The 15472-nt window shown below is 42.1% G+C and overlaps 1 protein-coding gene across 3 annotated transcripts in view; it reads left to right on the top strand.

The window, feature by feature from the left end:
* Positions 1-14777, top strand: part of adcy2b (adenylate cyclase 2b (brain)) — a 56615-nt gene extending 41838 nt beyond the window's left edge. The window contains exons 16-25 of one of the 3 annotated variants that reach the window (XM_083982537.1): positions 1411-1548; positions 3097-3261; positions 4704-4888; positions 6889-6973; positions 9052-9210; positions 10620-10766; positions 10901-11008; positions 13483-13597; positions 13696-13820; positions 13906-14777. In XM_083982537.1, coding sequence (XP_083838663.1) covers positions 1411-1548; positions 3097-3261; positions 4704-4888; positions 6889-6973; positions 9052-9210; positions 10620-10766; positions 10901-11008; positions 13483-13597; positions 13696-13820; positions 13906-14058 — 1380 coding nt within the window. In that variant the 3' untranslated portion in view covers positions 14059-14777. Of the gene's footprint in view, positions 1-1407; positions 1549-3096; positions 3262-4703; positions 4889-6888; positions 6974-9051; positions 9211-10619; positions 10767-10900; positions 11009-13482; positions 13598-13695; positions 13821-13905 lie in introns of those variants that run through there. The other 2 variants (XM_083982536.1, XM_083982538.1) reach the window with 2 other exon arrangements.
* Positions 14778-15472: the final 695 nt, after the last annotated feature.

Here is a 15472-nt window from a genome sequence, read left to right as displayed (position 1 = left end):
ACAACTAGGAAGAGAGGCCGTTTCAGTATCAAGGAGAACACAGTGTAGGGGAGTGTAGATGGAAAATGGTGAGAGAACTTTACTTTACCGTAGCTTTCATTCATTCATGTGGATAGTGACTCAAATAGTATCTTTATGCCATTTTCCCTGCAGCTAACCACTGAAAATTCTTTTTCTTTTTATTATTATTTTTATTTGACCGCTCATTCTCTCTCTTTCATTGCCTGCTCAACGTGAGCAGGCATTTGACCTTTGTGTGGTGTGTGTGCGGAAGCCAAGGGTGGGAAGAGCTTAGATATCAACAACATTATCTTCATGGATAAATCTCCTAAATCAAGAATCATCATGGCCATGCTTGGCCACTTGACTTGACTATGACCCATGAACAAAAACTCAGCTTCAGCTAGTATCTAATTTTTATGTATTATATTTTGATATCATTTTTACCACATTTTTATTGTCAATTTGATTATTTTCATTACAAAGTAGTTGAATGTAGCTTTACCTTATCAATAGCGTTCTCCGCTCGTCAGCTTTGCTGTAGCTCAGCTTCTTTCAGTGTGAATAAAGAAGTAGCCTTCACAACACTGAATGTAGGCATTAACCTAAAGTGTGACATAATACAATCGATTTGTCTGAGTCGCTAATGAAGCATGTTAATCAGTGACATGCTCTGTTCATCTATGGAAAAGAGCATTACACAGAGCGATCAAACACATTCCTTGGGAAATGTCTTTTCAAGTGAGATGAGAGAGGGAAAACAAAGAAAGATGTTAGTTGTCTTTGTGTGTGTGTGTGTGTGTGTGTGTGTGTGTGTGTGTGTGTGTGTGTGTGTGTGTGTGTGTGTGTGTGTGTGTGTGTGTGTGTGTGTGTGTGTGTGTGTGTGTGTGTGTGTGTGTGTGTGTGTGTGTGTGTGGGAATCGGAGGGAAATATCTGCATTTCATGTTCATGTGAAACCTCAGTTTGGCAAATAAGCGTTACTTGTTAATTTTTTTTCCCTTTCATTTAGAAAGTGTCACAAAACCAATGATTCATTCCAAGTGTGAGTTCCCTGCCAGCAAAGTATGAGCATACTGTTCTGATAGGAAACTGTCAAACAACAAGGAAAAAGATTTTAAATAGAAACAGGAAGAGACACAATATCCAGGATCACACTGATAACATATGTTTAAAGTTGAGACTGTTTCATAAAGATGAAAGTCCAGAGCTGGGGTTCAGATCGATGAGCCTTGATCCTACACTTCACACACACTTCATATTTTCTGAGATATAGTGAAATCCACTGAGCTGCCCTGAGCTTTATGAATAACAAATATGACTGTAAAGGCCCCAGAAGATGAGCCGGGCTGTATTTGCTCTGAGTCTGTCCACTTCTACTCATCCCCTCTGTGTCCTCACCTCCTCAGCAGGGAAGGAAGGGCTCCTTCTGCTCTCTCACCTGGTTCCCCACCTCCTCCCGCATCATCGTCACCAATAATCCCTGGCTGCGATTGGTCCTCACCATGACGACCACCGCTCTCATACTGGTGATGGCTGTCTTCAATATGGTGAGCAAGTCCGTCCTCGGTCCCCGCAGGTCAGGGTGGCAGCTGCAGTCACGCAGAGCACGCGGTTTGATTTCTGATGAATTAATTGAATTGGAGCGGGTCGTACTTTATCATACAGCTGATTCTCTGTGCTCCCTGAGACACGCACTGTTCGCGCTGGTAATTTAAACCAATTCAACATAGTTGATTTTGAAGATAAATAGCACGTTAAAATCATGGGTTGAGTTTTAAGCTTTGGTCATATTCCTCTTTAATACATTAATAACAGAAGATCAACATTTCCTGTGAGGTCTTCACCAGTGCCTGTGCCTAATGCATTAACAGAACGGTCAGAAGCACAGTGCTTCATATTATTTTGTAACAAGGCGTCGATGGTCCTACTTCTCTGAGGCTGGGTATGGCATTCATTTGTAATTGCTGCATCGATTTAGCATGAAACGTCATAAAGTCTCATGACCATCATGGTGCTTTTCTGTCTCCACCATGTGTGCCTCACTGATGAAGTCATTTCGTCCTTGTTGACCGTTGACCGCAGTAACACGCTCAGGGTACATTTAGTGTAATATCCTCAACAGAGAGGCCCGAAGCTGCGCTATAGTTAGCTCAGAGAAAGCCCACTTCACTCGTCACTTGTCTCTTGGGTGAATCTTTACTCAGCACATGTAAAGTAAATCAGCTCTGTGCCATGTGACATTTCAGTGATAGACGAGTCCTCCTGTCCTCTGGCGTGTCCAGTGGCCTGGTGGATAAGGCACATAACTGCATAACCGCATCGTTCACAGTTCAATTCCTGCCCGGGGGGACACTTGATGCATGTCATGTAACACGTCTGTCTAAAGGCTCGTTCTGTCAAACAATAGCAACTTGCTAAAATGATACATTTCTTGTCCTCCATGTTTTTTTTTGTTTTTGGAAATGTATAGCACATTTTGATTCATTAATTTTGTAACTGGATAGCTTACTAAAAGAGCTAATGGTATTAAACAGGTGATGCAGTGACTGTTTTAAATGGGATAAAACAAAATTACAATATCATCCACGAAAAAGTCTATTTTGTTGTAAATGTTTATAAGCCAATTATAACACATTAAAACTATATTTATAATGCATTTTCCATGTGGGCATTGTCAGCGAGTTACTAACAATTATAACGTATTATAATACCTGACCTTATAAGTCATGATAAAATGCTTTATAGTGTGTTATGATTATTGTTATAAAGCATTATGATCATTTATGAGAGTTTATAACTATAGTTATACAGTGCTATAACTACATTATAACTCATTATAAGATGGTTATAATGCGTTATATAGTAGAGATAGGCGTCAAAAAAAAGTGTTACCAAAGGTTTGGATATAATATCATTTGTTAATACAGATGCAGCTGAGTTATTACAGTATATAAAACTTTGATCCAATTAGAGAAATAATGACCAAACACTTGATGCATGTCATGTAACACGTCTGTCTAAAAGGCTTGTAACTGTCAAACAATAGCAACTTGCTGAAATGAATAAACAAACTTTTTTTTTGTTTCGTCTGTCAGTTCTTCGTGGAGGATCCCGGAGGATCCGTGGGGGAGGTCCTGACCACGACTCCACCTGAGACCCCAGTGACCACAGTGATCATCACTCCCCTTGTGAATCTAAGCAACGGCAGCATGTTGGAGCAGCGGGAAGAAAGCACCGGAGAAAATAAATTTTATTTGCCAGTAAGTGAGAAGGTCAACAACAATGTGTGGGATAGAAAGAAGAGAAATATGTAAATGTCAAATCACTGACCACCGGATTCAAAAAACGATTTAGCATTTATTTAAAGCTGCAAAAAGTGAACTTCATGCTTGTACTGATTTAATGACTTTCAGGGAAATGTTCCTGATCCCATGTTCCCATGTTTACACCAATGTGTGAGGAGAATCACACGTTGGTGTAAACATGGGAAATATCCCCTCGCATTCCCCAGCTCTGTCCCTATAGCAAAGAAGAAAAACAATTCACAGAGACAAGCTGTGACAATTGTATTAAGTTTCATGAGGAAACTTTTGTGTGGCCGCTGTTCTAAATCGGTTCAAGTCGATGATGTCATTTCACACCGAGCAAGAAAAAAAACAGTCAAGCCAAGATGTTTATTTTAGTCATCAGTGGCGCCAGGTTGTCAGACGTATAAATCTAAAGGCTTTCATTCATCGCTGTGTTTAGTGGTAGTCGACGTCCCCTCACACACTCTACGCTCACAGAGCTGTGTGTCCGGACTCGCTCCACCGTTCCACCACATACCCGAAAGGCTTCGTCAGGATTTCCCCCATCCGGTGGGGTCGTTAACATCTTGAGTCATTGACTCAACGGCCGTCATGTGAGTCGTTAGGGTAACGCCAGTCTCGGTGTAAATGGGTGTTAAGCTGCATTGATGTTGATGGACAACATTCATCATCATTCAACAACACGTAAATATAGTAATTATATAAACATGTGCATACCCATGTACGCACACACACAGATACACACATACATTTACATACGCCGGATAATAATAATAATAATAATAATAATAATAATAATAATAATAATAATAATAATAATAATAATAATAATAATAATAATAATAATAATAATAAAATGAAAACATAAAAGTAAAATAAAGATATAACTGAAAATAAATAAATAATAGAAATACAATAGGCAATTAAATAAAATACATAAAATGTCACAAACGCAAAGGAAAAAAGTGCCATTGATGTGTAATGGCCTTCTTTTTCTGATGTGTATGAGAAAAGGCTTTTAGATGAGAGACAAAACTGTTACAATTCTGTCTCACTCTTTGGTATTATATAAACAATTACATAAATGTGTTTGTTGTATAAGAATATTGGCTTTTTCTGTTCACAGTATGCAAACTCTAGTCCTCTTCTTGCTTGGGAGCTATATGTTAGGTGACTCAGCGCTGTTAGAGCAGCACATCTACTGAAATAATTTTACCAAACTCTTTTTTCTGTGCTTGATACAAATTAATTACACATAACAATGTGAATCTAAGCAACGGCAGCATGTTGGAGCAGCGGGAAGAAAGCATGACAATACACATAACACTTTTTTTATTTTTTATTAGCGGAGCATCACCTCAACTCAAGACTTTGTTGTTTGTCTCTGTCTCCAGTACTTCATCTACTGCTGTATCCTGGGCCTGGTGTCATGCTCTGTGTTTCTGAGGATCAACTACGAGCTGAAGATGGTGGTGATGCTTGTTGCCGTGGTGATCTACAACATCATCATCCTCCAGACACATGCATTTCTGCTAGATGGATTCAGCAAAGCGCCGTACCCCACAGAGCAACTGGAGAGGTGGCTTTCAGACTGCACACACACACACACACACACACACACACACAAACCTTGTAGACAACCTATACTTCCTAATCTAGGCAGGAAAGAAACAGCTATCTGGCTGACTTGAGGTCAGTGCAGCCTCTGACCGTGCGGCTCTTGTCTGTTGAGCAGAGTCTATTAAAATCAGGAACAAGACTGCAGCGCGGTTTTCAGGGAAAGATGATTGCTGAGGTGGCAAGATCCCATATGACTGCTGATGGAGTGCAGAGGAGGAGGATGAGTGGCAGAATGAGATACAGCCGTTTGTGTCAATGGAGCTGAATTCATTTGTCACATTTGACTGACAGCTGGAGTGTCGCTGCTGAAGAATCCAGTGCAAAAGTTTCAAAATACATATTGAGTGTAAAGTTTTCACAGCACCTCGAGAGACTAAAAACACTTTTTTCCCCACTCTTACTGTATGTTTCTCTCTTTGTTAGTTATTCTCACTTAGGATCTATCAGCGCGAAGAATACGTTGATATCGATAGCACTCAGAATACAGGAGTTATACAGGGCTAAATAAAAAGGAATTAACGTAATTTTCTTACTAGATGATGAAGTGCAATTTTAATGATCCATTTTCTTCACATCCACATCAACACATATAACTATGATAACTACCAAAAGATCAAAGGGCCCGTAATGTGATTTCACACTTTTAAACATTTTGTTTTTCTGAACTCTCAAAATGTATTTGAGTCACTTTAATTGAGTTGTTTTGCTATTGCAATATAGCCATCATTAGCATTAACAGCTGTTAAAGGGATAGTTCAACTTTTCGAGGTAAATTCATGCAAAACCGCCAATCTGCGTTCCCATCGGGGGCAGCACATCAGCTACTCCTAAAACTATAGGGATTATGACAATGGGCCAATTTGCCAAAATGTTGAACTATCCCTTTAACTTACCAGCTGAGAACAAAGCTAAGTTCATCAAACTTCTTTCTTTTACTTTACCAAGGATTATTTCCACTGGTTGGAAGCATCACCCATGTTAACTTTTTCCGACAGCGACTCACTGTGTCCTCCAGTTTTCCCTGAAGACACAGTGCTGCTCAGGTGTTGGATTTTAAGCTCTTTTATTGTAAAGACAACAATGGCTAAAGCAATTTGTTAAGACACAGTCACCACCACCTGTCCCTTATAAATATTCCCTGTAAATTCAGAACAGGGTTTCAGAGTTTGGACATATATGCAAATGATATGTAAATGTATTGTAATGTCATATCTATCACAGCCGTTAAGTACACGCAAGCTTTAAAACCAGTCTACACGTCACCTCACATGACCGCCCAAATACAGTAACTGACATAAAGAGGAGCAGATGGGATGTTCTTTAAATCTAAGTTGATTTCCATAATGTGTTAAGAGAAATCACATAGTAATAGTAATTACACATTATGAATATGTAGACGATTGCAAAGGGATAGAAAATACAGAACAGTGTGCTATTAAAGGATGAGGCTGGTATTGCATTTCCTTAACGCCAGCTAATCCCATAGAGAGCCCCAAACCAATACTTTGTTAGTCTGTGTTCTCCCTAATCTGTATGTGGCACTTTCAATTCCTAATGAAGATGCATGTTCTATAAACTAGGTCACAAATACCCTGTATTAATATGTTTCAATGCTTTTCAAGAAACCTAAGTATCAGTCCATAAAGCATCAAAGCGCAGGAGGAAACAGTGTGTTGTTCGGAGGCTGTTCTCAGCAATAGTGAGTATTTATGGCACCAAGATAGTTTATGTCCGACCAACTCAATGCTGTTCATGCTGACCTGTGCAAATGTGTGGCTCACTGGTGTGTTGTGGTTTTTGGTCTACGGTGGGGCTTTGTGACGCACAGGTGTAAGATAAATCACACACACGACTCTGTATGTGTTGGTAGGATCATCATTCATTGTTATTGTTGCTGTATTTTTCCATAGGATATAATTTTAACATTTTATGACTGGTATCTCGTCTCTTTCTCCACAGACCTGGAGTCCTGAAGGATCTAAAGACAATGGGCTCTGTGTCTCTCTTCATCTTCTTTATCACCCTGCTGGTGCTGGCCAGACAGGTCAGTAGTCCTCTTCACTGGAGCCTGCACTGACATAACTAGACGTCACGATGTAGCAGTGACGTATTCTGTGGTTATAGCCTTTTAGACTGTACAGCCTGGAGTTCAGAGGTTTATCTGATGAGTTGTTCCCATCTCACTGGGCCATTCAGCGCCTTGTTTGAGTGAAATCCTCTGCCTGAGGAGGAGAAGTGAAGTAGAAGCTGTTCAACGCTTCTTCAAGAGTTTGGCTCAATATGCCAGAGGATCAAAATATCTGTTCGCGTGGCCCACTGCCTCCATCTCCTCTGTGTCCACCATCTCCGCTCCGCCGTATGTGAGAGCTGAACTCTGCAGACACAGATTTGGTGTTTCATCTTTTTCTTGGCGGGGGTACCATCCATCATATCTGACCCCAAAACAGATGTTCTGGACAGATAGCCTCCCCCCCCCAGAGTGTCTGTAGCCAAAACCGGGGACTCCCCTGAGAGACACGTTGGTCCAATCAGCTTCATGTGCTGGTCTCATTCTGGGTCACTGTCTCCAGGAGGGAGGGGAGCATTTGTTGTCGGGAAAACAAGTTTGCAGCACAAAACTCTTTGTTACCGCCGTAGTGCGATCCTGGAAGTGCACGTATCAGGGTTGTTCAGGGGGTAATTGGGTTCATCCTTCCGGCGGCTCTTTGGATATAATTTAACACAGCGAAATGCTTCATTTGTTGTCATCAAAGTAATCCTGGAAAGAGGTCAGGAGGCGCTCAGAGTGACGTCAACCACGGCTTCCGATACCGGTGTGCATAAACAGTTGGAGGAATATGAGGGTGGAAGGTCTTCCAGGATCCGTTTTACATACGTTCGGTCCGCGGCGAACAAATTTGCCTTGCAAAATTATTTATCATCAGGCCTAATGAGCTCATTTCCAGCCTTTTAGTCGGTGGGAGGAGAAAACAGGTTATGAGAATGGAGGCATCTGTAATTCATTCCTCAAGAAGAGACGCCCGACGGAGCAAAGCTCATTTACAAGCTTGTTAGGTGGTTTCTAAACGGCATGTGGAATTAGCTCCGTTTCTTGTGGCCTAGTTTCTAGACTCCTGGAGGTACAGGAGTTCCTCTCATCACAAGTGGAGCAAGTGCTCAAAGTACTGATGTACGTATACATACGCAAATGGTACCAGACCACGATGTTGCTCTGAGGCTCGGGGCTAGTCTATATTTCTGTGCCAGCCTCGGGCTATTGACTCCGCAGCACTAGATCTCAGCTCAGTGCGCTGTGGGGCTGCTACTGTTGGATTCTCCTAAATTGGCACCACACTTTGATCCCAAGGGGAAGAAATATTCAGTGCACATATACATCATCCAGACTTCTACCCACACACAAGAAATATATGTCACAGGAGACTGAAAATGCTCCCACGCACATCCCCACACACACACACACACACACTGCTGGGGCCGGCCCACAGGTTGCCCGAAGCTCTCAGAAATATATGAACATAATGGTGCCGTGTTCGGGGGGGGGGGGGGGCACACTGTTGCCTGGTGGACCAACACACACCCCTGAGATGTTATGACCCCGATAGATGAGTCTCGCTGACATATTTCACTGTGTTCAGAACTCCCCCAAGCATGAATAACCAAAAACATGTAAAAGAAGCAATGGCTATCTTTTATGCAAAACAGTCCTGTCTTCACACTTTTTCCTTGAGCAGTGAGAGCGGAGCTTCTTGGATTGTTTCGGTGCCAGCTTATTGGCACATTAATTTTCTATGAATACCAGGCGTGCCTTTTAGTTTCCGTTGGTTAGGTTTTCCTAGAAATCCAATAAAGATTCCATTTAGCGCTAATGATTAGAGCAAAGCGCGGGCAGTCTATTTCTAGGAAACACACTTTGTATCATGGACAAATTTCTGTAGCTGGAGGACATTTGCGCTTTGTCTGATCAACCTCCAGTCCAAATCGAATGCGAAATGAAATCACAAACAGTTCAGTTTGTCGTCTTGAGCTTGGTGACGGTTTCTTCTGTGGCCTGTTTAGCTTTTGAGCAGAGTGCTCGGCGTAAATGACACAGGTGTCTCTTTACTCTGTGTCCTCCTGTAACAGAATGAATATTACTGTAGGTTGGACTTCCTGTGGAGGGACAAGTTCAAGAGGGAGTGCGAGGAGATCGAAACCATGGAGAACCTCAACCGGGTCCTGCTGGAGAACGTCCTACCTGCTCACGTCGCCGAACACTTCCTGGGACGCAACTGGAAAAATGAGGTAAGTTCTCAGGTTGGGTTTTGTTACTTGTCTATTCAGCTGTGGTCATTAGCATGTTTAATGTAAATTCAAATGTGTATGACATGTTTGGAAATACATGTATTCTTTTATCGATGATGTAGATGGACGTAGCCACTGATGTTACTCATAGTGGGTCATCATCTTGGCACCACTTGACTCCACCTAATTCCCAGCTAATCTAAACAGTGCAAAGAGGTGTGGTGTGTATGGAGCTGGCACATCGGCCACCGAAGCAGCAGCCAAATGGAGAGAGCCTAATGGACACATCTGTAGCACAGCTTAAAAGTTTTTTAATCCCTTTGGGTTTAAAAAAAAAGTCCCATCCCCAGAGCATCCGCAGTCGTTCCATGGCGCTTTTGGTGTAAACACACAGTTAAACCTTAAAGGGATAGTTCAACATTTTGGTCAATTGGCCCATTGCCATAATCCCTATAGTTTTAGGAGTAGGTTCGTTACCTTTAATTGTCGGTGCAAGCTATTTTTAGAACGTCGGAGCAGAGCTGTGAGCTGCTCAGAGCTACGCTACGGAGACTAATGGGATTTCTTGGTTTCCCTCATCAAACTCATTAAATACACAATCCAACAACTCCAAAATGCTCTGGTGGACAAGTTGTGACTGTACATTCACCACGCTATGAGATAATAACGGAATGTTACGAGAGTCGTTTTCAAGGTAAATTCATGCAAAACTGCTGATGAAGAAGGAAATGTTATTTTTTGTTCCAGGCTGTAAAGATGTTTATTCCTGTTGTAAAGTCACATGTGGAGTCAGTCTCAAGTGGTCATTAGCAGGACACATCAGCACCATTCAGAGATATTTTCTTCCCTCTTGTTCCAGTCTTTGTGCTGAGCTAACTGTTCTGCTGACAGTTACAACCAGCTATATACTATTGAGCTTCTTCCCTGCAAGAATTCTTTTCCCCCAAAATGTCAAAATACATATAAAAATCTGGCATTCTTCTATTTCCACTATAATTGAAAGAGCACATTAACTTTAGTTGGGCTCTTCATGCTCTGCTGCTGCTGCGTGTTGTCCTGCATACATGCTGTCAGTGCTGTAGCCTATTTGCGTCACACTACCATCCCTATATTTCTCCTCGATTCGCCCCAGTTCTGTAAAGTGGGGACCCTTCTGTCTGTCCTGTGATGAATGCTGTTGCTATTTTGCTGCTGTGGCGACCCAGTGTCCCTACAGACATAATCAAAGCTTCATATTTTTTATTTAAAGACTCAGTGTCATTGTTTAGTGTGGGCGTATTCAGCTCATAGATTTTCTTTCAGTGGTGAAGACTCATTGAAACCACAGATCGTTCCTCTCTGGCCTCCTCCACTGCTGCCTGATCAATACAACACATCCAGCTGTTATTTTCTCCTTGCTTGTTTATCAGGACCTTTATCATCAGTCATATGAGTCGGTGTGTGTGATGTTCGCCTCCATCCCAGACTTCAAAGAGTTTTATACAGAGTCTGATGTGAATAAGGAAGGACTTGAGTGCCTCCGTCTTCTCAACGAGATCATAGCAGACTTTGATGAGGTAAACTCCTCTCCTATTGATAATCCTGACTCGTCTGTCAATGTGTGAAAAAAAATGCATTTCCTACTTTCTGAGAGGCAATCACACTCGCTCCTCTTCTAATATCACCTGCTGTGCTCTTCTTGCATCCTCAGCTGCTGTCCAAGCCAAAGTTCAGCGGCGTGGAGAAGATAAAGACTATCGGCAGCACCTACATGGCTGCAACCGGACTCAATGTGACACCAGGACCAGAGTGCGCACAGGTACGCCATCACACACGGTCAAAGCTCCAGCAGTCAGTTTTACTTTGAACTCATATTTGGTCGTATAGCAGACTGAAGCGAAGAAGTGGAGCTTTTTTCCCCCTCTTCTTCTTTTTTTGCATCACTGTCGTCTCATTTCAGAGTGTCACAACAGTTTTGGCAGGCTGGGCTCATTTTCAGTAAACTTGTCATTTTTCATTTCATGGTCACAAAACGGGATGAAGTATTTTGTTGCTGTCCAAATACATTTGGAAGCTTTGTGTGGGTAGCTCCTTAAAATGTGCCGCACATAACGTTCAGGCATGAGTGATTCATTACTAAACTCATTTGAATGCATGAGTATGATCACTGGAAGCAAATGAGATCATCAGTCAGAAATGTGGCAGCACATTGTGTTGTAAAAACAAATCTGCTTGATTGGAAGGAAATCTGCTTAATTGACCGCGCGCTGCATCCAGAAGAAGAACAAGAAGCTTCACATTCTGCATTTTCTTCACTGTAGTAACAACAGTAACAGGCTGATTTATTAGCTCGAGCTAGCTAAACAAATATTTTTCAGATTCCAGTTGGAAGAGCAACAACAGTGTTACATTTTTTCCCCCTTTATTGATCATATTTTAAAACCGTATGTTTCATTTTTATAGTTAGTTACAGGAAACAAAACACATTCTCTCTGTAAACAGGAGGCACTATTGCTGCTATAGTTTCATTCAGAGCCATAGAGATATAATGTAATAATATGTTATATCAATCGCTCTGGTTTCATTCAATCAGCTTCTTCAATGAAGTATTACTTGGCCTTGAGTCTTTGTCATATTGTGACGTTGTAGATGAACTCGTGAGGCAGACATGCTTACGTATGTAGGCTACCATGGTTTAAAGGGATGGTTTGGTGTGAGGTTAATATAAAGGAGGTGATCATGTATTGTCGGTGCATCATATGCAGTAGATTTTGATCAGTGAGCTCCCAGAGCTGACTGGGAGCAGCGGCAGATCAGCACGGCTGTGTGTTGTGGAGCCACCAGAAAAGAATCCGTTTCACACAACAATTGTATAAATGACCATATTCCTACAGTTGCACCTGTAATTGAACATAATCTCCTGTAAGTTATGTATCATATATGAACCTCACACAGCTCCACATCCAAAAAACCACAACATCGCTTTAAAGGGGCCTATGTAAGTGTCGGAGCTATTTGTTACTTTTGTATTATTTAATCACTTATTATTTAGTTATTTTTTGTGGTTTAGTTTTGGGAAATACACCTTTAGTTGTTTATGATATTTAGTATTGATTAAGTTTATTTTGGTACTTAACCATGCTTTTATTTTGAAGGTACTGGGTAGCTGGAGCGCACCGGGTGAGTTTACATATAGGGGTTGGCAGACGCAGGTGGGCTAGGCACCTGGGAGGGCAGATGGTTTTTTACCAGGGCAAGAGAGGCGGCAAAGGGCCATTGTTCTTTGTTTGTTTGTTTGCCAATGGAGAATAAACCCAAGAAACTTTCATTTTTTTTGCCTGGACAATGGACTTTGTTTATCCTGCGTAAATTCACTCCCTAGGTGTCTCAGTGGCCGTTTGATTTGATTTAGTTTATAGTTTTGATATTTTTAAGTTTTTTGATTATTGACACCGAGGACAAATAGCCACTACAGTAAGTCTGGTCTCTTTTCCTCTGTGTTGCTAACCCTCCTCCTGGCCATGTGCATTTGTTCACAACGAAGCCGGCGAGAAATCAATCCATGGAGCGATATTTGTGTAGTGTTATCTGCCATAAACAAGAGATTACGGGTTACAGGGCCGTTTGTGTTGCGGTGCCGAAGAGACGAGAGCTGGGACACCGGGGTGGAGGCTGTGATATTACAAGGTTGTTTTTCGGCCAAGACACGCTACAAGAAAGGCCGAGAGGCTTCATTCTCCCTCTAACAAGTTACAAGTAATTTAATTAACCATCAAAATAACTCTGACGCTGTTTAATCAAGGTAAACATTTTGCATAGTTCCTCTTTAAAGTAAGCAGGAATTTGGTTGCATTCCTTGGTAATTGTAACTTTGCTCATGCTCTTGCCTTCTCAGTTTCTCTGCCGAGTGTTACCACTGTTTGACCCCCCCATGCACATCGCTTTAACATCTGGACAAATCCACAAAGCTCTGCTGTGCCTGTTACTAAGCTACGGTTGGATGGTCACTGTCACTTCAGGGGAGGGGTCAATTGCTGTACAGAGCAGAAATATATCGATTTGCAGCACAAAGTGAATAGAAAGAAACGCTCCAAATATCAATGTTTACCTTTGTCAGCGAAGCCCAACAGGAAACTTGATTAAACGTTAATATTATAAACAGAAGCAAAAACAATGAGACTGAGACTGCCTGTCATGGTGATGACTCATCCCAGGTTATTACTGTTAATTACACCAACACAGGTCAGATAGCACCTTCAATTTGTTCTATTGCCCTCTGCATTTCCCCCCCAGGAACATGACAGACAGTACATGCACATAGGCACCATGATGGAGTTTGCTTTCGCTCTTGTTGGGAAGCTGGACGTTATCAACAAACACTCCTTCAACGACTTCAGACTCAGAATTGGTGAGAACATTTTTTTCACAAAGTCGACCATTTTATTTTAGATTCAACAAGTTTCAGCAATGACATTCGTTTTGTTTTTTTGTTGTTTTTTTTGCCAGGGATTAACCACGGCCCAGTGATCGCAGGAGTCATCGGGGCCCAGAAACCTCAGTACGACATCTGGGGGAACAGTGTAAATGTGGCCAGTAGGATGGAGACCACGGGGGTACTGGGCAAAATACAGGTGAGACGTTTCCCCCAAATACAGGTTTATGTTTTACCGTGCGTCAGTAAACTCACCACAGCTCTCTCTCTCTGTGTCCACGCAGGTGACGGAGGAGACGAGTCACATCCTGTCAACATTAGGGTACATGTGTTCGTGCCGCGGCATCATCAACGTGAAGGGCAAAGGAGAGCTGAAGACCTACTTTGTTCACACGGAGATGAGCCGATCTCTATCACAAGGGACCGTGATGCCTTGAGCATGCCACACTAACCAAACAGACTCGAGAACACAATCACACTCACACTCACAAAGTGGCCGTAGAAGTGAATTGTCATGCTCCCTAACTATAAAAAAAAACAAAAAACAGAACAACCATTACCAGCAGCCAGCAGTGTGACGACGGGTCGACAGTCGTCCTCAGCACCGTCAGATGGAGCAGGGCCGAGGTGCAGCGCCGCGGTCCTTCAACGCTCCACCTCGGATTGCTTTCACATCTCAAGTGGAACGAGGACTTGGCCCTGAGGAGTCTCTTCACTGTCTAAAGGAGTGCCTGACTAAAGAGGGGCTTGCTAAATTAGCGCAGCTCTCAAAGACCGCAGTCACCCGTCTGTACAGTAGTAGTGGTGTGGAGCTAATTACCCAATTGCCAGTGTTGCAGTGCTTCAGAGCCTTATTCTTGAGCAAACTGAGCTGCCTGCCGAGCTGTTTTTTTTTTTTATATCTGCCTGGTTGGCACCGTGAGCCAGTTTTGTTCCATTTCATTTCAAATGGATGTTACAATAGTTTATTGTCATATAGAGCAGTTGATGCCAACAAGTCGCCAGCGTGATGAGTAGTTTGCCAAAAACCTGTGAATTGTATTTAAAGCTTTAGAGCTGTGTTTGTGTCCCACTGAAGAGTAGGTGGACTCACGGGCGCAGGATTCAACATGAATCCATCTGGATCCAAACCAACAGCAAATGTGTGTAAATGTTCACTGCCATCCTTTTGTTATTCATTAAACATTTGTATATAAACGGCAACGATTTCTATCCGTGTCTCTGTTTTTAGTGCTCTAAACACAAAGCACAATGGGAGACTGGTGGTGTTCTCATGATAGAGTTTGCACAATGATTAGTTAAAAACAACAGAGGCAGACAGAGTTTGTTTTGGTATTTATTGTAGCTGTTAAACGGAACAAGATGTGTTACTAATACTATCTCTGTTCTTATAATGACTCTAATACCAAATGTTCCTTTTTAGCAACATTTGGGGAAATAAACCTCATCTATTCACATTCTGGTGGATTGTGAGAAGAGAAGACTGATACAACTCATATGTGTTGGTTAAATATGAGCCTGCAGCCAGTTGGCCTAGCTTAGCAGGGCGTTGGAAATGGGGGGGAAACAGCACAGTACAGATTAAACAAACCCCACAGGAAGTGTTCATTAGTGAGATTTGTAGCTGTCTGCTGGAGGTTACTTGTTAAAATACCCACAATACAGACTGGCTGTTCCCAGTCATGGTGCTTGTGGCTTCAGAGTTAACTGTCAGGTGTGAAAGCGTCATCAGTCTTTGAACTGTTTCTGTGAATCTAAAACAACGCCATGCTATTACCATCGCTCACTGTGCATAGAGTACGTCACACTTTCATGAATACTTTTAGAGCAAATACTGGAAAGAAGCAAGGA

This window comes from Trachurus trachurus (assembly GCF_905171665.1).
Source record: "Trachurus trachurus genome assembly, chromosome: 11".
Classification (NCBI taxonomy): Eukaryota; Metazoa; Chordata; class Actinopteri; order Carangiformes; family Carangidae; genus Trachurus; species Trachurus trachurus.
This window is presented reverse-complemented; position numbering and strand designations above follow the sequence as displayed.